The 20,707-nt window shown below is 26.4% G+C and overlaps 1 protein-coding gene across 2 annotated transcripts in view; it reads left to right on the top strand.

The window, feature by feature from the left end:
• The window catches only part of LOC127283644 (disintegrin and metalloproteinase domain-containing protein 10-like), a 170,120-nt gene that overhangs the window by 9,946 nt on the left and 139,467 nt on the right, over positions 1-20,707 (top strand). For both annotated transcript variants that reach the window (XM_051308645.1, XM_051308648.1), the window contains exon 2: positions 5,433-5,965. In XM_051308645.1, coding sequence (XP_051164602.1) covers positions 5,806-5,965 — 160 coding nt within the window. In that variant the 5' untranslated portion in view covers positions 5,433-5,805. The remainder of the gene's footprint in view (positions 1-5,432; positions 5,966-20,707) is intronic.

Genomic DNA, 20,707 nt, shown 5'->3' with positions numbered 1-20,707 from the left:
GGTAGCTGATATGTGGCCGTACCCTAACTATTTAGGCTGTGTTCACAATATAAAACATCCTACCCAACTTTGCTTTGGACGAACATATTTTGGACTCTTACTTCCCATACCTGTTTCATTACAAATGTCACCAGTGAATGAACACTTGGCAAAAAAAGTATTATAAATAAGGCTAAAAATTATTATTTCATATAAAAATTCTAAATTAATCATTTAAAAGGTTTCTTTTATTAAATTATATAGAAATTATGAAAAGTTAATTTAAAATAATTTGTCAATAATATAAATTTTAAAAAGATACCCGTTTTTGCTGGTCTATAGAAGATAAATTCTAGTTACACTGTAGAAAGCACATTCAAATTTGAAACATGTATTTTAAATAGAATTAACTATAATAATCTTGGTAATCATTCATTCATTCATTCATTCCGTCCGGACCCCTGCTGGATTTTCGGTGACAGAGAAAGGAACAAGTTATGGAGAGAGAAAGATATATCTTTATTTTGCAAAAAATGAGGGTTCGCTTGACCTGCAATCTTTTAAAGAGGATTAATTAATAACTCTGAGGACCCAGGTAATAATTTCTTTCTCCCTTTATTACGTGAAAAAACTATAAAGAAAGTCTAAAACTGAATAGGTAACGCATACCTTTCTTTCTTACACCAAGGAATATAACATAAGTACTTCTTCGTTTAACATTACGTTTCTCTATCTAGACAATTCAAAATGGCATAAGATCACTTTTTTTCAATTTTATATATTTTTGTCCACTTTTTGGTATTACCATAAAGTTTGAACTCTTTTCCACATAATGCATATATTCTATTTAAATTATATTGTGATTAAATAGAAAAATTTCAAGTTTTTGGAACTTGATACATTTTTCTTGTTTTCAAGGTTTGTGTTAAACAGTGGGACACCTATTATTAAATAATGAATATTTGTTTCAATAATAATATTCTGCTTCATACTTTATAAATATATATGTTTTGCATTAAATAACGTTAACAAATGTTGCAAAACACTTATATTTTAATAATATTTTACATTTTTATAATACGATGTCAAGTTTCATATAAAAAATTGTTATTATTTTTTTTTACGTTTACAGTACTGCTGATCATACGTCATAATTTCGTCATAACATAAAAACAATTTGGAGGAAAATTTGAATAGTCGTTCTCTTATCAAGTGTTATTTTTCAAATGTTGCCGAACAATAATTGTAATAATTATAAATTTTGAATTTTTTAATGTTTTTTAGCATAAAAAATCACATTTTTAGTCGCTGTGTAAGTATAAATGCGCATGCGTATAGATAGTGTGTTGTCATAAACATGGTTTACATTTAAATTTTGGTCGAGTTTCTTTAGTAGTTTTTCAGAAAATTAAAGTGACCTACTGTTTAAACTGTCCCACTGTTTATCACTCTCCCCTACCTGTATTAGAGCCCCAGAAAATTTTAATAAAAAAATTTAAAAATTATTACCTGGCCCCTCAGAATTAATCTTCATTAACAAAGGCTCTATTGTCCAAGGATTGGTATTGTTTGTGGTAATTGTTCTGAGAGTCTAATACTGGTATATACATATTTTTTTTATTTTGAAAACAGAAAGAAAGAAGAGTAAGATTTTTAGGCGAAGATATTCTTATGTTATTTTGAATCCTCTGGATAGAGAAATGCAATATTAAATGAAAATTATATGTTATATTCCTTGATGTGAGAAAGAAAGATATACATTACCTCTTCAGTTTTTGACTTTTATCTTTACATTTCCTTGTGATAATACACGGAAAAAATTTCGAGACGTCGGACGTGCCGATGTCAATGTAAACCTACTGTACATTTCATTATGTACTCAGAGTTAATCTTCATTAACAAAGGTTCTATTGGCCAAGGGTTGGTACATCTTTATTTTTCTATATAATAAATGTGAAAAAAGAAATTATTACCTGGGTCCTCAGAGTTAATCCCCATTAACAAAGGTTCTATTGTCCAATGGTTGGTTTTTTTGTGGTATTTGTTCCGGGGTTTTAATACAGGTATAAATACGTATATATGTTATTTGTAATGAACTACTGATTACTCATATAAGAGTGTCCTTTTTGCACTTATTGGCTGATCAGTAGTTACTGATTCATAGTTACTCATAGTTCTCTCATTCTTTTGGATATTTGGTAGTTTTAATGGATAAAAGGCAAAATTGGTTATATTGGATTAAAGGCAAAATTGGTTATATTTAGTAAAAGGTAAAATTAATTGTATTGAATTAAAGGAAAAATTGCTTATTTTTAATAAAAGGTAAAATTGGTTGTATTGAATTAAAGACAAAATTGGTTATTTTTAATAAAAGGTAAAATTGGTTGTATTGAATTAAAGACAAAATTGGTTATATTAGAGAGAGTGAGCAAAAGGGTTAAAGATATTTAGATTTTCATCAATCAAAAATAAAATTAAACGAAGTATACTATGGCCAACATAAAAGAGTATGTTATTTTAAGTGATAAAGATTTAAAAATTATTGAAAATAGAAATAAATTGTTAAATTACATGCATATGTACAAATTTGAAGAATTATTAAGAAAAGATTCCAATTCATTTTTCAATGTGCAAAGTACTTTGTATGTACAAATGCTTGATTTTATTGTCCCAATTAGAGAAGGTGTTAAACATATTCAAATACTTTTTAGCGGTAATAACAATTATGGTCACTGAATTTATGTTTATTACGATAGAGTAAGGCTTTATATTTTTGATAGCCTTAATGAGAAGTGTTTAAATGTGCATCAAATAAAATGTTTAATTAGATTGTTCCCTTTTAAACCAACAGTAGTTTTTGAAGCTGTTAATCAACAACTTTTTGGTAGTGTTTAGTGTGGAGTATATGCAATAGCATTTGCAACATCTGTATTATTTAACGTAATGCCAAACCGTGTAAATTATGAAACTGATAATAACAAAATGAGAAACCATTTTAAGTCAATGTTTGAAAATAATCGCTTAAATCATTTTCTGGCAGTAAGAACGTCTCACAATAGGAATTCGATAATAGAGAATAATTAGAACCGTCTTTTCATAAATTGAACTTAGGAACATAAAAATTATATTTTAAACTCTTGTTCTGTTTTTAATACTTTGAACAGTAATAATATTAACAGAGTTCTATTAACACAATATTTAAAAATTAAACATTCTCTAAATGACACTAGTGAAATGAAAATAATTCGTACAACTGATAATAATGTGAAAAAAATTTCACCACATGAATATTTAAAAATGAAGAATTTTCTGAGTAAAGAAAATGATAAAAAGATAATTCGAGCAATTAAAGAGAAGGGAAGAAAAAGGGAGGCAAGGCGCGAAGTTACATATGAGTAGAAAATAATAAGACAGGAGAATGAGAGATTGAGAAAACGTAATCGTAATAAAACAGATATAAAAAAGAAAGAGCGCAAAAAAAAAATTGACATGCAAAAAAAAAGAAATTATCTATAAAAACTGAAGATGAAAAGAAAATACGCAAGGATTAAAATTTGGCATGTAGGAATATTGGAATAAAAAAACTGCAGGAGTTGCAATAATGTCTTTTAAAGATTTCAATGAAAGTAAAGTTCCACAGAATTATTTAGGTTTAATAAATGTAGAATGTAAGTTTTGTAATGCGTTACATTTTTTGTGTGAAAGGCCGTCACATAGATCATATAGATACATCACCGAGGAATGTCCCCGTGAAGAGGACATTATGATATCGCCTGAATGTCACAAAAATATTGCCGCTTGATATCAGCTTGACATTCGAGCAATATTCCTTGCTACTTGGGTGGTAGATCCAATATAAAGAAATTTTTTTTACATTTCTAATATTAAATTTTTTTGAAAAAAAAATGAATAAAAAATATGGTTAATGCACACTAGCAACGTAGTCGGCCGCTTGCGGACGACAAAGTTGCTAGTTTTTTAATAAAATGTGCAAAATATGTTACCAATAAATTTTGTAAACTTCAAAGTTTTATGAAAATTTTTTACAAAAAAATATTCATATTAAAATATATCGAAAACAGCTGTCAGAGTAACTCTAATGTTAGCAATCTTTGTGTCAACAATATTTTCAGATTATATTTAATATTTTTATATGCAAGACTAATTTCAAGATTTTAACAATTAACTTTATTAATTAATACTTCCATTTCAAATTTTTAGTATATTTATAATAAATAAACTGCTTAAAAATAATAAGTGTTCATTCACTGGTACAACTTGTTCATTCACTGGTGTTTTCGTCAATATTTTATTTTTTTATTAAATATTAATTTTTGGATATTTTATTTAAAAAAAGAAAAATATGTGACGCTCCTCGAGAGAAGGGACCTATCCCCGAAATAACATTAGGCTCAGTTTTCCGTGCACCGTACATGAAAACTAAGCCTAATGTTATTTCGGGGATAGGTCCCTTCTCTCGTGGAGCGTCACATATTATCAATAAATTACTATTTAAAAATAAGAAATAGTCGAAAGTTAAGAAAGTCACTAAGTGTTCATTCACTGGTACATATTTACCCTATTAATTGCATTAAATTAATTAACAATGCATAAAAAATATTTATCAAGTGCAATGTTTAAATTTTCTTCATTTATAATTAAATTATTAAATTGTTGATAGTCATTTGAACCATAAAAATAATTACAAATTTTCAAGTTTATGAACTTATTTTAAATCTAGTAATAATGGTTAGTGTATTTTTATTTATCTTCAAACAAATTATTAATGTAGATTTTTTTTTGTTTACGACAAAACCAATTTTTGAACGTAACTGAAGTAGGTACTTCATCTTCGTATTTTTGACCATGTTGAAACGAGTGCTGAAGTTCACAACGCTTATGATAAACGATTTTTAAAGAAAATATGTATATTTTGAATGAAAAATTCTTTGAATTTTCGAGTGAAATTTTTTTTTTACAATGTTTATTGATGAGAAAATTATAAAAAAAAGAATTTTTGTACATAAAACGTTGTAAATTTTTGTCTTAAAATATAATTTGTTTTCTAATTGTTGATCATAAACGTTATAGACTTCAGCATCTTTACTTTTGGCATTTGTTGTTTAAAAATAAATCATTTGTGATAATTTAAAATTATTCAAGTAAAGTTTGAGTATAAAATTACGTATATAATTATAGAGTATATTAGTGATAAAATTAATCATCAATCGATTAATTTCTATAAATTATAAAGGACATTATTATTTGTCATAATATATGTTACTAGTGGATAGTAATAAATTTCACATATATAGAGTAATGAGCGTTTCCCATAATTAGTATTGTTGAATTGTATATATATATATATATACAATACATTGGTGAGGCGATAAAATCCATCGACCTCGCTTTGTGAGAATTGACTAACAGGACCTATCATTGTTTGTTTGCAGCATAGCAGTATATTGTAGCAACACAGAGAAGCATAAAGCCGGTTTTTCGAACCTGTCCAAAGATAATAATATGAAGATTTGAGCGGGTGTATATACAAAGGTGCATTGGAACAAGGAAAAATTGAAGCGTCAAGTATTATAGAAGAGGATCCAAGGAATCATATATACTCATTGGGGATTTCATGTAGAACGAGATGACAAAAAGTTAAAAAAAAAAAAAAAAAAAAAAAGTGTATAAATTTGGAAGTCGTGTTATTGAGCCACGGGAAAAAAAAGTGTCGGAAGCAGTGATGCGTTCTAACAGTGCTGTACCAAGTGAGATGACTGGTTCTTTGGATTGTAGATAGCATTAGTGGTGTATGCGTGAAGGTCAATGCATGCTACGCCACTGGCCTGGGCCCACGTGACCAGGGGGCCCGTAATGTCCCCACGAGAAGGCCGATGGGCCCGAGCATTGCACCTGGTTATTCTGCTGGTCATGTGGTTGACGTTCACCAATGCCTGGCCTCTCCAACCGGTACCACCACACAAAGGTGAGTCACTGTCTCCTTATATGATCTCTTTTCTTACGATGAAAAAAAAAAACACCTCTTTGTCTAGTTGCGCGAAAATAGTACGGGGGAAATTGTTTCTTGTATCATAGTCCAGTCAAGTTAGCATTTTTAAATGTTTTATTTTAGGAGCGCAATTTTTTATTTTTTTTTTCTTAAACCCTTCATTGTGGGGTAAAAATTAAGTACCTAAATTTGTAATGTACTTTGAAATGAGCCAAAAGTTCTGAACGTTCAAATGAACGAAATATTTTTTTCAATCTATAAATTATTAAAAATTATGATGGCTATGTAAAATAAATCGTTAAATTAATAACTTCTTTTTAGATATTTAAAACAATATTTTATATAATAAAATTCATACTTAAAGAAGTTGTAAAAAAAATTTCGTTCATTTGAACGTTCAAAACTTTTGGCTCATGAACTCCTATGGGAATCTAAAATTTTTTATGAAATAGGCACAAAAAATTAAATTTTTAAAAATTACGACCTTCTATTACATTACAATATTTATTATTTATTAATTTTAGTAATAACATTTCTAAAAATATTTCTTCTAGACGGAAAAAAATAGTTCGCGAAACTTTAGTAAACTAGTTTTTCACTTTTGGACGCGGTCCCAAAGTTTGGAAATCTTTCATTAACTTTTTCCAAGATTTTACAAACGTTCATCACTCTCATTCATGACAATCAATGTCTCCGCACGCGTACAAAATTAAGTTTGTGGAATCTTGAAAAAAGTTAATGAAAGATTTCCAAACTTTGGGCCCGTCCAAAAGTGAACAACTAGTTTATGAAAGTTTCACGAACTATTTTTTTCCGTGATAGGTACTCTCTAAATCTGAATTAGTGAAAATGTTTACTAATTTGAATTAGTGACTTACTTTTTGCTTCTGAATTAGTAAAATTTTACTAATTATTAGTAACTTTAACTAACAATTAATAAAATTTAACTAATTCTAAAGCAAAAAGTGAGTAACTGATTTAAATTAGTAAATATTTTTACTAATTATCAGATTTAGAGAGTACTTTTTCCATCACTGAAAAAAAATTCTAGTTAAAATAACCAGAATTCTGGTTATTCCAACTAGAATTCTGGTTAGGGTATATTTAACATTTTGATTCTAGTTAGGTTAACCAGAATTCTGGTTATTTTAACGAGAATTCTAGTTAATGCAACTAGAATTCTGGTTAATTTAACTAGAAAGTAATGTTAAATATAGCCTAACCAGAATTTTTTTTTCAGTGATGACTATACACTGAAAAAAGGGTTTGGTATTGACAACCAAACGTTTGGTTGGTATCAAAGCAACCAAACGTTTGGTTGTCAATAACAAACCTTTTTTCAGTGTAAGAATAATATATATATAATAATAATAATAATAATAATAATAATGAAATTCGATTATCACATACGTTGAATGGGTTAGGATTCAACTTCGTACCATTTGTCAAATTTTTTAAAAACACATATTTTATTAAGGCCATCCGAGAAAAATCCCTAACCTAAAAGTGTTTTCCCTTGCGAGATATTACTCGTAAATAACTTGAAATATCTTGTTCGGATTTGTCGGATTAATTAGATAAGGGCGAGCTGATTAAGAATCATCTCCATTTTGACAAGTAATTTTGTAGAAAAGTATTGAAAATCGTGGTTATAAAAGTTGGATTTTTGACAGAAGTGGGGACAGACATTGAATCTATGTGTCAGTATGGCCTAGAAGGTGGCGCCATTTCTAGCTAGTGGCCGCTGCTGAACTAACTTACCCCAAATTACTCCACTTTAAATCTTTAATAAAATAATTTCCTCACAATATTATTGCAAAAATGGAGAAGAGTGATGAACTCAGTGACCCTTTCTTTATTATTCCTCCAAATGCCAACTCGAAATACTTTATCCTTTAAAGATGAGAAGAAATTTACGAATCCACTTTTTGTCAATGTTTAAACATTTTTTTCAATAATTATTTATCAAGATTATGCAAAATTCCGAGAAGAGCCCACGGCAGGGTACCTTCCTCTATTATTTCCAAAAAATTACAATCTAAAATATTCTATTTTTTTCAAATGAGAAGAAAAATCTACAAAACCATTATTTTCTCCCGGATGTCCTTAAACAATTTTTTTCTATTGATCCCATTAAATGTCCATAATATCTCATACGGAAATGAAAGTAGAAAAGTTAAGCTTTATTTTCATATAATTTTGATGAAAATCGACGAGGGGGTGTTTTGAGATATTAAGGAGTTTAATATTTCAAATTGGAATTTCATATACGAAACTATAAGAATTATTTTTTAGGCAAAAAATTATAGAATTTTTATTTTAAAAAATTATTTCTTAAAAAATCGTTTATCATAAACGTTGCGTACTTCAGCTTCGTGTAAAAAAAGTAATAATTTACAAAAATTTTCGTTTAGAATCAATGAAAATTAAGCCTATGGTCATTATATTATATCTTATGGCTGCTTCATCTGAAATCAAAGAAACCAAATATTTTTTGTTAGTAATAATAATTGAACTAAGGATTTAAAAAAAAATAGGGGTAAACGGTACAGTGATTGCCAGTATAAGCAAAAAGGGGATATATTTATACAAATTACAAATGTTTAATTATCGAAATGAGAAATGAAACCATTTGTAAAGGAATTAAAATATTCCATTAATCTGAAAATAATAATGAATTGTTTATTTAATATTAGTATAAATTTAAAAAAAAAATAAAAAAATTTTCACATGACAGAAAAAATAGTGATTGTCATTATTTTTACAGTGATTGACCATCAATTTTACAATGATTGCCCACTAGACATAAAATAGTAATGTAAATTATAAATTTTGCATAATTTATTAAAGAATGAATATAATTTGAAATTAATAAAGAACAAGTAATTTTTAAAATAATTTTCTTTTATTAACAATAATAAGATTCATTAAATATGACTTTTAAGTGTAAATAATACTATTAACCTAAAAAATTGGGAAAATTGTCAAATCTGACTCAATTGTAAAAATAAAAATTATTTTTGGCTATTTTGATTTGATATAATGATTACATGATTTTGAAGTTTTTCATTGCTTAAAGAAGCATATACGAAACACCTTTTTTTACCTTCGGCATTTTTTCGATAGCCTAAAATCATACTTCATATTAAAAAATCGTTAATAAAATATTACAAATCATTCTAATACATGCTGCGGCTCTAATTACATCTTTATTTTAAAAAGTTAATTCACCAAATATGAAAAAACGTCCAAACATTAAAAATACTTATCTCAAAAAAGTCTTGAAAATAAACGGTTAATCACTGAAAAATGACATAATAACCAAAAATTAAACATTGCCCGGGTAGGGCAATGACTGTTATTTGTTATTAATTGCAAGATAGTAGTTGTTCTCTATAATTTTCAGTAAATCGAGTCAAATTACGTTAAAACAAATTTTTTTACTTATTATTAAACTTATTTTCATGCATATAATTAAAAAATAATAATGATATGTATAATTTTTTCGTTAAAAAGTCAAAGAAAGTATCACCACTAACCTTGCAAATTTACAACTAAATTGACAAAATTTCAAAGAGCTAAGGATACTGTTCTCGAAAAGCGCTATTATTTTCATAATAGTGAGTCGAAGAATAAAAATCTTTTTACACTATTAGCAGAATATTCTGTAGAATTTGTATAAATAAATAAAACAAAATATTATATGTAAATTTCGTTATTATTTCTGTTTGTAATGTAATGGTGGCAATCACTGTGAGGGGGGTAACAACTGTACCGCTTACCCTTTTCAAATTTGAATTTTCGGCAGCGTTATTTTGTCAAAAAATTACGATTTTTAGATATTTTCAGACCATATGTAAAAGATGTTGTAATCGACAAAAAAGAAACATCGATACTGATATCCATATAATATCTTGTAACGTAAGAATTTCATTGTAAAAGGTATTTTTAGGTTGCATTTAATGAATCATATATTTCCATTTTTCATTGTTAAATTTTTTTTTATATAATATAGAGAAAAATAATATTTTTATTAATAATCATAAAAATGTCTGTTACAAAGAAGAACAAAAAAAAAATTGAACAAGAAATGATTGAATTTACCAGACAGTTTGGTATCAGAGAATTTTTATTTGTATAGGGTCGGCAAAAGAATGGAATTCTGCCAAAATTGCATAAGGTTGGAAAATTGTGAGAGAGATAGAGACTAAAAGAATAAAAAGAGAATGAAGTTGAAAGGAAAAAAAAAAGTGAAAAGAGCCAGACGGTATAGACGATGAAAGTACTGAATGTCATCATGCACGTGTTTCTACGACAACTTTTGATTTGATGGTCTCGTGTAGGTGTATTAGCTAAATTTAAAAATGAAAGTGTATAGTAAACGAAAAATGGAGAACTCTCATTTTTTTGTGTGTGTAGGAAGCTTTTATACTTCTTTTTTTCCTTAAAAACTTTAATATCTATTTTTTGAAGAATAATTATTTACTCTCTAAAAAAAATAGTTTTAAACACTCAAAAGAATGATATTTTTTCTAAATTCGAACAAGATTTATTTTAAAAAAATTATTTTATTTAAAAATTAGTCCTTTCTCTTGTAGAACATCACTGAAAAAAAATTTATATTTGGTTCAAGTAAATATTTATTTGATAATAATAGTCAAGTAACCGATTATTAGAATCAAGTAAATATTTTTTTCACTGGTATTATAAAAGAAAAGAAGGTATTACATTGAAAATAGAAGAAGTCATTAACTTGAAATGAACAGAAGATAAAAGTACATCTAATTTATACGGAAATCGATTTCTGCTTTAACTCTGTGATTGTATATCTAAGGAAATCAATCACGTAATAGAATTTCGTTGTGTTCGAAGCAGCAAAAGACGTTTGAAGTGGGAAAACAGAAAGTGGCACAGTCGGCACCAGATGTGGTGATCCGTGCAAAAGACGGTAAAGGCAAAAGAATAAAATGACGTTCACCATTAAAAAAAAAAAGAAAGAAAAAAAATGCCTGCACAGAACTCCGTCCATTGGACAAACAAACAATAGTAAATAGTTGTTCACAAGCATTCTACAACAATTTTAACACTTTTAGAATCAAAAAAAAGTTAAATGTTAGTTTTGAAAACATATCGTGAGAAAAAAATGAAAAAAGTTCATATTCCCTCTTGCAATATGCAACATTAAAATTTTTTTAAAAAAATGAGGAAATTATTCTTTCAACAGTTTCTTTTATTCGTATATATAGCGTCATTCTTTTGTTAGGTTTGACCCATATTTAAAAAAAAATTTTAGTTTTATAACTCTTAGGTGTATATAACTGCTGATTATGTTTTATTGCTTCTGTTTTGTTTCTTAACGCATTTTGCACTTTTTTTTAAAGGGAAAAAAATATCATAGAGAAAAATGAATTTTTACATTGGAAAAACAGTTTTAAAACCAGATTTGTTTAACTACAACAAATTTGGTTTGCTGTTGAAATAGATTTTTTATTCTATTTTTTAATTTTATTCATAATTTTTTGGGAATTGTTTCGGGGAAACTGAAAAATTGACATAATCCAGTTTTATTATTTTCTATACTAACAATTCGATTGTCAATGTAACAATCCTTATTTTAACAACTCTTATTAAAAAAAATTTTAAAAAGAAAATATTTTTATTAGAAAATTTTCAGTAACATAATAAATTAATAAGAAATTGCAAATCATTTTTGGAAATTATTACGTGAGCACGATATATCCATAATTATAACTAAAATGCCAAAGTAATTATAAACGTGAAAAAAAATTGTTCTGTTTACATAAAATTTTCTTAACTATACCCGAGATTGAAGTTATTAGTTGTTAAGTAATAGATACACTTGTTAGAATAAATAAATTCTGTATTTTCATTTCTCAGATATTATTGAGACAAGTTTTTTTTTAGAAAATAATATTTTACTATTTTAAATGCGTTTACAAATTTTACAGAAAATATTAAATTTTTTCTAAAAAATTTTATTAAAAATTTTATTTAAATGGACAATAGTTTTCAATTGGATTTGTACAATGCGCAGGATTGCATGAATATTCTCCACATAAGACGTGTTAGAATTTTTGTGATTTCGAATTAAAAATTATCGAATTTTTTTCGGAATTTTTATTAAGCACAATTTTATAAAGTAGATTTTATAATGAACCGAATTTTCATATCGGACAACGCCATTTTGTTTTTTCAAAAAAATAATAATTTTTGTTAATTAACTTAATTTAATATTTCTGGATAAAAAATTTAATTTTAAAATTAACTTAATTTGAATAATCTATTATTTAAGATTTTTAAAATTGTTGTCAGAATTTCTTTTTCTTCTGGCCTTGAACAATTGTTCTTTTTAATTACATGTAACTTTGTTGAGCTTAATAATGTTTTTTTGAAATTCTAATCCTATAATTATAATTTTTTCAAAAAAATTTTTGCACCATTTAGCACAAATAATCAGAAAATTTATTTTTTTAAAAAAACAAAATAGCGTTACTATAATTTTCTACAAGTTATTATATTTTCTTTTAATTTTCTTTACATTTTTTTAATCTAAAAAATATAACGCATATACAGAATTTGAAGAATAAAAATTAAAATGCAGAATGTTAAAGAGTGAAAACTTGAGTGTAACATTGCAGTGCGTATTAAAATACTTTTGTATGCATATATATATATATATTATCACGAGTATATAATACATATATAAAGTAAGTGAATTAATTTTCTTTATGTATACGTGCAGTATTTTATTAGAGAAAATAAATTACGGTCTATGTCACTGTATATATATGATAAAAGTAAAATATGCACACGCAGACGAGTTAGAAAAATAATTAAATTACGCTTCATAGCGCTTTTGTGGTGGTGACAGGATTTAGCTTTTAACCACTGAAGCTGTAGGAAATGAGTGACCATAGAATTGCAGCTATATGTTGACGAATGCGCTCTTGTAACGTGGTGATCATCGCCTTGCATTATAATAGCCATTGAAAGCATTGCGGTGCAATTACATGAAATTTGTACGCATGAAATGCACAAACAGAGTCCAGATGGCACAAAATTATATGTTAAGCAGCCAACGTATAACTGTATAAAGAAAAATAATTTTTATTTAACTATAATTATTTAGAAAAATATTTTCTTTTTTTTTTATGTAAAAGTTTAAAAATAATGTAATTAGTTTTTTTTTATCATAAACGGAAGGTAGTACAGTTTTAATATATTCAAGGCGTAGTGGTAGGTAAAAAGATTCAAAGTGGCTGTATGGTTAGAGTACATGGCTAGCGTCTTAAGAGTCCTGGGTTCGATTCCCCATGCGTGCGAGATTTTTCAAAATCAAGTGTTCTATACAGAGTGTTTGAAAAGTATTAAAACGGTCAAATATCACGAAAAGTATGTAATTTTGAAAAAAATTATTAAAACAAAAGTTGCTTAGGGTCCGGGGTCCAATGTATCAACCCACAACAAAAAAAAGTTTAAATATGGGTCCTTAAATTTGGCTACGGATCCAATGTCTTGAGTCTCAAAATATGAGTTAGAAATAAAAATTTGTAAAAGCTGTCAATTATTTTAAAAAAAAATTGAATTTTTTCAGTATTTCGATTTTTATTATTTTCCATTGTGCTCTTAATTTGGGAATATGAGCCAAAAGTTTTGAACGTTCAAATGAATGAAATTTTTTTTTCAACTTCTATAAGTTAGAATTTTATTAAAAAATATTGTTTAATTATCTAAAAAAGAAGTTATTAATATAATAATTGTTTAATTTACTGTTTTATTTTAAATTGCCATCATAATTTTTAATAATTTATATAGATTGAAAAAAATATTTCGTTCATTTGAACGTTCAGAACTTTTGGCTCATGGGAATCACAGATACATTTTGTTTTATTGTTGTGTGATAAATTCTTTTTACTATGAGTTTTTTTTTTTGTTGATGAATAAATTTTTTTTTTTTTATTCATCAGGTAGTTTTAGTTATAGATTTCACGTGTGAAAAATGTTGATTTGAATTTTATTTTCTGATTTGAACCACAATCTAATTTTGAAAGTTCATTCGCTTTATAACGTGGGATGATGTGTGAAACCCACATATATATATGAGGTCATTAATCTTTAATCTCAGGTTAAAGATTTTCGCTTCCTGGTATTCATGAATATTTCTCTTGTTTCTCTATATAGAAAATAAGGAAAAATTAAAATTTATATTTAAATTAATGGTAAATATATTAAAATCTTGTTTTAATCAATATATATAATGTAAGATTATCGTCCAAATGTTAAACTTTATATAGAAGTTGGCTTATTATTGAATTTTAAATAATGATATTTAACAAATATATGAATAAGGGTAAAAGAAATAAATGGATATTTGAAGTAAATTCATCTAAATTTATCGGTTAATGAAAGTTCAATGATATTAGCTATATCGGATAAATTGATTAAGCATGATTCTTACTTATCATGTAGTATTGAGAGGGGGTGTGGTGTAGAGATAGAAATGATTTCAGAGTGAAAGGTAAACAGTACTAAGTGCTGGGTAAGCTATAATATGCACCCTTATTATACAGATATAGCCCTAATGTTCAACAGTGTGTAAATCATCTTCCTGCATTGTGGAATATATACCATCATTTAATTGATTGATATTAATTTATTAATATAACATAGAAATGTTCTAATTAACATTTTCATTATTAAATAAAATTTTTTATTATTCTCTCTCTTAATTTGAATCAGTGAAATTTCACTGGTGAAATAGCTAGAAGTCGGTTACTGAATCATTTAGTGAAATTTTCACTGAAAATCAGTCATATATCACTGATTTCCAGTGAAAATTTTACTAAATGAATCAGTCAATCTGTTTTACCCATTACCGATAATACAGATTGACTGATTCATTTAGTAAAATTTTCACTGGAAATCAGTGATATATGACTGATTTTCAGTGAAAATTTCAGTAACCGAATTCTAGCTATTTCACCAGTGAAATTTCACTGATTCAAATTAAGAGAGCTCACTTCAAATTTTTTTTTTTTAATTAAAAAAATTCACCTCCATGAAGTTGCCGTCGACGCACAGCGCCGAAAATTGTTTTTCACAGAATCAAAAATGTGAAATTATTTTTTTAAGATTTTCGGTTCAAATAATGCCTTGAGAAATACTTTTCAAGTTATTATATGAACCCAAAACCTATTTAAAAATGATTGGATATCATAATCTCAAAACTGAAATAATAAAAACAGACAAAAATCGCAATTTTTATATAAACAATAATAGATTATTTTATTTAGTGAAACATTCTCTACGATATCATAAACTTTTTTCAATTGTTGAAAGTATGTTGTTAAATAATTATCAACAATACAAGTTTTATTAATTAAATAATTTTTCAACAAAATATACTTTTAATAACTGAAAAACATTTTCGATTGCAGAGAATGTTTCACTAATTAAAATATAAGCTATTGTCTATAAAAATTGGATAGAAATACCGATTGTTGTCTGTTCTGAAAAAAAGTTGAAATGTTAAAAGAATAATAATTCTTTAACAAAAAGATTTTAATTCAAAATAATATATTCCAAAATGTGTATTAAAAAGGCATTGTCCGTAAATTAGAATTAAATAAATAACTAAATCATCTAAAATTGTTTAAAATTAATTTTTTTAAAAGTTTTGTTTGTGTTAAAAACCATTTTTCAGTTTTGAGGATATGTTAAGGCCTTCATTGTCCTTAAGAATTTAAAATTATATTTACAAAATTTTTCCAATCTAATTAAAAAATTTTATTTCAATTCTAAATATAAGAAGATAATTAAAAAAAAATTGACAAAATATAAATTTAATTTATACACGGAAAAAAAGATTTACTTGAACTAGCGAAAGTTTTCTCTAAAATAACGAAAGATTTAACTGAAACAAGTAAAACTTTTGCTACTAGAGTAAAACGTTTCGCTGTTCCGCAGGTAAATTTTTTTTCCGTGTACAGTAAGTTAAAATTATTACCTATATTTTTTACAACAATGTTATTAAAATTTAGATTCTCGTAGGGTTTCTGTAGGATTTTCGCTAAATTTTAATGGAAACATTTTTATCAAGACTCGAGCGTCATTAAAAATGCCATTTAATTTTTTTTTAAATTTAGAATAATAGATTATTTGTTAATACTTTTTACTTCTAAATATTTAATTGTCTGTACTTTTCGTTTTACTATATATTTACTCTAAAAGTCTTAAAACTATATAGTTTCAACTTAGGATTAATGATGAAGTTTCGAATATTGAAACAATGAATAAGTATTCTTCTTGCTCTTTATAAAAGTGCAAAGTTTTCCATTTTACAAAAGTTTGGAAATATTTAGCTCGTTTTAAAATTATATAGACTTTAAAAAAAGATAATTTTTCTGGAACTTTTTTTTTTTGTTTCAAACAAAATTGAATATTCTCCAGACTATACATACTACTTTGGAAATATAAGTATATATAATTTTTCTAATTGATTCATTTTATGCAGTTCAATTTTAAATTAGGATTTAGAATATACTTTTTTTTCATTTTCTTGGAAAAAGAAGTGAAAATTTGTTTCATTAATTTGCTTTGTTTAATATTTTATTTATATGAAATTATTTTCGATCATACAATCAATATTGTTGTCAAATTATGGCTCACTAGGGGTATTATCTCACACCAATTTTCTACCTTCGGCGATCGCGACACGATTTGCCTAGTTCTGCATTATGAGAGAGTTCATTATATGTAACAATTTATGACCTCATTTCGATATCCAAAACCATATTGAGTTTCAATATAGGCGAGCTTTTATTAACAATTTGGTGTCAAATTTAAAAATTCATCTATTTTACTTTTTCTTTTTTTTTGTATTTCAACATAATTTCACTATTTTATGAGAAGGAAAAAATTGAAAATGAACTTTTATACCCGTTTCAACTTATATTTATTAACTCTGAATATATTTAACTTGTATTTGCATATTCTGCGATTCACGTAGTCCATTTGCAATAAAAAAAAAAAAAAAAAGTTTTCAAACATTTTATTACATGTACATGTTCTCATATATAGGAAAATGAGAGAAGCACCAGAAATAAGTAGATCATATTTCAAACTTCATATAACCGAGTAGCTTATGTCCTTGTCTGTTTTTTAATCAGTGCGTCCTGGCAGTTATTTTTAATTATTTCGTGTACGAAAACGTTGAACGAGATTTAATTATATCGACCTGCTGCTGAGAATTGTTGGGGTGTATATATATATATATATATATATATATATATATATATATATATATATATATATATATATATATATATATATATGTATATAGGAGAAGCAGATGTCAAGGATGTGTTTTATGTTCGTGCGTTTATATCTCTCTTGTCTGGTGATGAGGTACCTACTTCGTTATAAATCTAACTACAGGTCCAATCGATTAAAATTACTATCAATTGAAACTAGGATATATATTGAGCTGCAATAGATTGAAGCTCATATATTGAAACTACATCATCGATTGTTATCAACATCGACTGTAACTACACAATCTTATCATGGATTTGATTTTACAAATCTGGTTATCACAGAAAAAAAGGTGGGTAAAAATTTGTAAAGATAGAGGATAAAAGTCGTTAGGATACAGGGTAAAGGATAAATTTGTGATGGATAAAAATGTTACTAAAACATTACTAGAAAAATGGATGTCATATTTGAGTAAACTGTCTAATTTTAATAAAAATATTAGTAATTTTACACTTAACTTATTAAATCCACAAATTTTATATAAATAAGTAATTGCACGTGGAAATATTTTTCCTATAATTATTGTCTATTAATAAAAATATCTTTGACTAATACAACTGACAGCTGACGACAGTACGTAAATAATCAGAACTGGGAAATTACAACTCAACGTCTGTATTGTTGCACGAAAGCAGAGTTGGGTAGTAACTGAATTTTTTGTGCATATTAGGCTGTGTCAGTTCATCGAGATATTTCGAGTTCAAGATATGACGTCAGAGGTCTGGAGGGACAACAAACAGACGACACAATGTTATTCTTACGGGGAAGAAAATTTGTTTCCACTTTCATCAATTTTATTCATACTTTAAACATGGAAAACGCTTGTTGACATATAATAAAATTAAAATGTGTGTTGATAATTAATTTTGTTATATATTTGATTCATTTGCATTGATAGATTCTCTGAATTCGCGATAAAATATAAATATTGAGGTTAGAAAAGTTTGTTTACTAATCACATTTTACATTTTAACATTATTAAACAATATCCAGTATGCATGTTATTAAAAAAGATATAAAAAATATATTTTAAGTGGGAATTACTGCAGCAGTAAAAGATTTCAAGTTAGTAAACAAACACCACTAACCTCAAAATTTATATTTTCTCACGAATTCAAAGAATCTATAAATGCAATTGAATCAAATATATAACAAAATTAATTATCAACACACATTTTAATTTTATTAGATGTCAACAAGCGTTTTCCATGTTCAAAGTATGAATAAAATTGATGAAAGTGGAAACTAATTTTCTTCCCCATAAGAATAACATTGTGTCGTCTGTTTGTTGTCCCTCCAGGCTTCTGACGTCACACCTAGAATCGACTCTGACGTCACAAGTGACAGAGCCTAATATGCACAAAAAATTCAGTTACTACCCAACTCTGCTTTCGTGCAACAATACAGACGTTGAGTTGTAATTTCCCAGTTCTGATTATTTACACACTGTCGTCAGCTGTCAGTTATATTAGTCAAAGATATTTTTATTAACAGACAATAATTATAGGCAAAATATTTCCACGTGCAATTACTTATTTATATAAAATTTATGAATTTAATAAGTTAAGTGTAAAATTACTAATATTTTTATTAAAATTAGACAGTTTACTCAAATATGACATCCATTTTTCTAGTAATATTTTAGTAACATTTTTATCCATCACAAATTTATCCTTTACCCTGTATCCTAACGACTTTTATCCTCTATCTTTACAACTTTTTACCCACCTTTTTTTCTGTGTACAATTCCACAATTTTAATTCTTTTTATCTAAATAATCTTGTTTTTAGATTAGGGTATTACAGATGTTTTACCTAACACACGGATAGAAAAAGTTTGCTGTGACAGCGAATTATTTGCTGTCACATTAAATTACGTTAGCTAATATAGGGACAGCAAACAAATATGCTGTGGGGTCAAAAAAGTTTCCTGTGACAGTAAATTTTTATAAATTAAGACTGATATTGTTTATCACAGCAAACATTTTCGTTGTCATAGCAAAAAATTTAGCTGTGGTTACTAATTGTGATAGATCTAATAGCAAATATCAGTTAGCATCTGTAAGCAATTCCTTTTTTTTTGTGTATAAAACGGAATTAATAAATGATATAAATTTTTTTTGCGTCCAATTCTAAATTAATGCAATATTATTTAAATTATGACAAATTTTCTTTTTATTTAAAGCATATTGCATTAATTTAGAATTGAATTCAAATTAATTTATATTATTTATTAATTCCGTTTTATAAATACTTTAATTAAAAGTAAATTAAGAAAAATATAAAAATTATATCAAATGTCAATTCGTTAATACAAATATTTTGTCATGAAAAAACAAAAAAAATTTCAATGTACAAAATAACAAATTAAAAAAAAATTTTCATTTACAAAGAAAGTTAAAATTAACAAAAAATAAAAAACAACATTAAAAAAATAACAATTTTTATGTTTTGTACAATATAACTTTTTTATGAAAATTCTTGTATAGTTTTGACTACACACATATATTGTATTAAATAACATAAATATTTTGTATTAAGACTTGATTCTTTTTGTGTATTTTCACTTCTAGTCACTAGAAAAAAAAATCGTCCCTCGAAAGTGCGACCTATTTCTGAAGAATCACATATATATATATATGAAATGCAGAAAAATATAAAATATATACACTTGAATTTTATATTCGTATACATAAATTCGTAAAGTGAAGTGAAAAAAAAATGAATAAAACATGCAATTTTATTAGAAAGCATGTGTAAAAAGTAATAATTTACAGATGCGAGATAATAATTATTATATAGGGCATATTTTGAGTTATCTGCAAAATTGCCTAAAATGCTTGGGCGAAGGTGAACACAAATTTTCTGCATGATACGTTTTTACGGTGTCATTCGTTCTTGAGTAATGGTATATTGCATGAGACGGTGAGCGCGGTGACATTAGCGCACTATAAGCGTTTCCAGTGGCATAAAACTCGAAAGTAACACGACACTATATAGTAAATTACGATAATATTATTTCTCAATGTCTGACGTATTCGATTGCCATTTTCCTGATATAAACTTTTCAATTAGATTTAGAAAAAATAATTCTGAATTTAAATATATTGAGATCTATTTCAATGATTTTTGTTTAATTTTAACACAGTTTGTAAGAATTATAATTTAATATATGGAAAATATCTATCACTTTCATTTGAAAATATTATTTCTATCAATGAAAATTATAATATGTTTGATTTAAATTTAAGGGTTAGTTTAGAATGGGTGCATATGTAAATTACCGCTGAAAATCCAAAAGAACGTTCGAAATATGACATATCCTTATATTTTTGACACCTGCCTCACCCTCCTTTTTTATATTCTAGTTCCCCGCCCTGTATCG

Source organism: Leptopilina boulardi, unplaced genomic scaffold (genome assembly GCF_019393585.1).
Source record: "Leptopilina boulardi isolate dan_hultmark-lab unplaced genomic scaffold, ZJU_Lbou_2.1 LbouV2_310, whole genome shotgun sequence".
Classification (NCBI taxonomy): Eukaryota; Metazoa; Arthropoda; class Insecta; order Hymenoptera; family Figitidae; genus Leptopilina; species Leptopilina boulardi.
The sequence above is the reverse complement of the archived record's forward strand: the minus strand, read 5'-3'. Positions and strand labels throughout refer to the sequence as shown.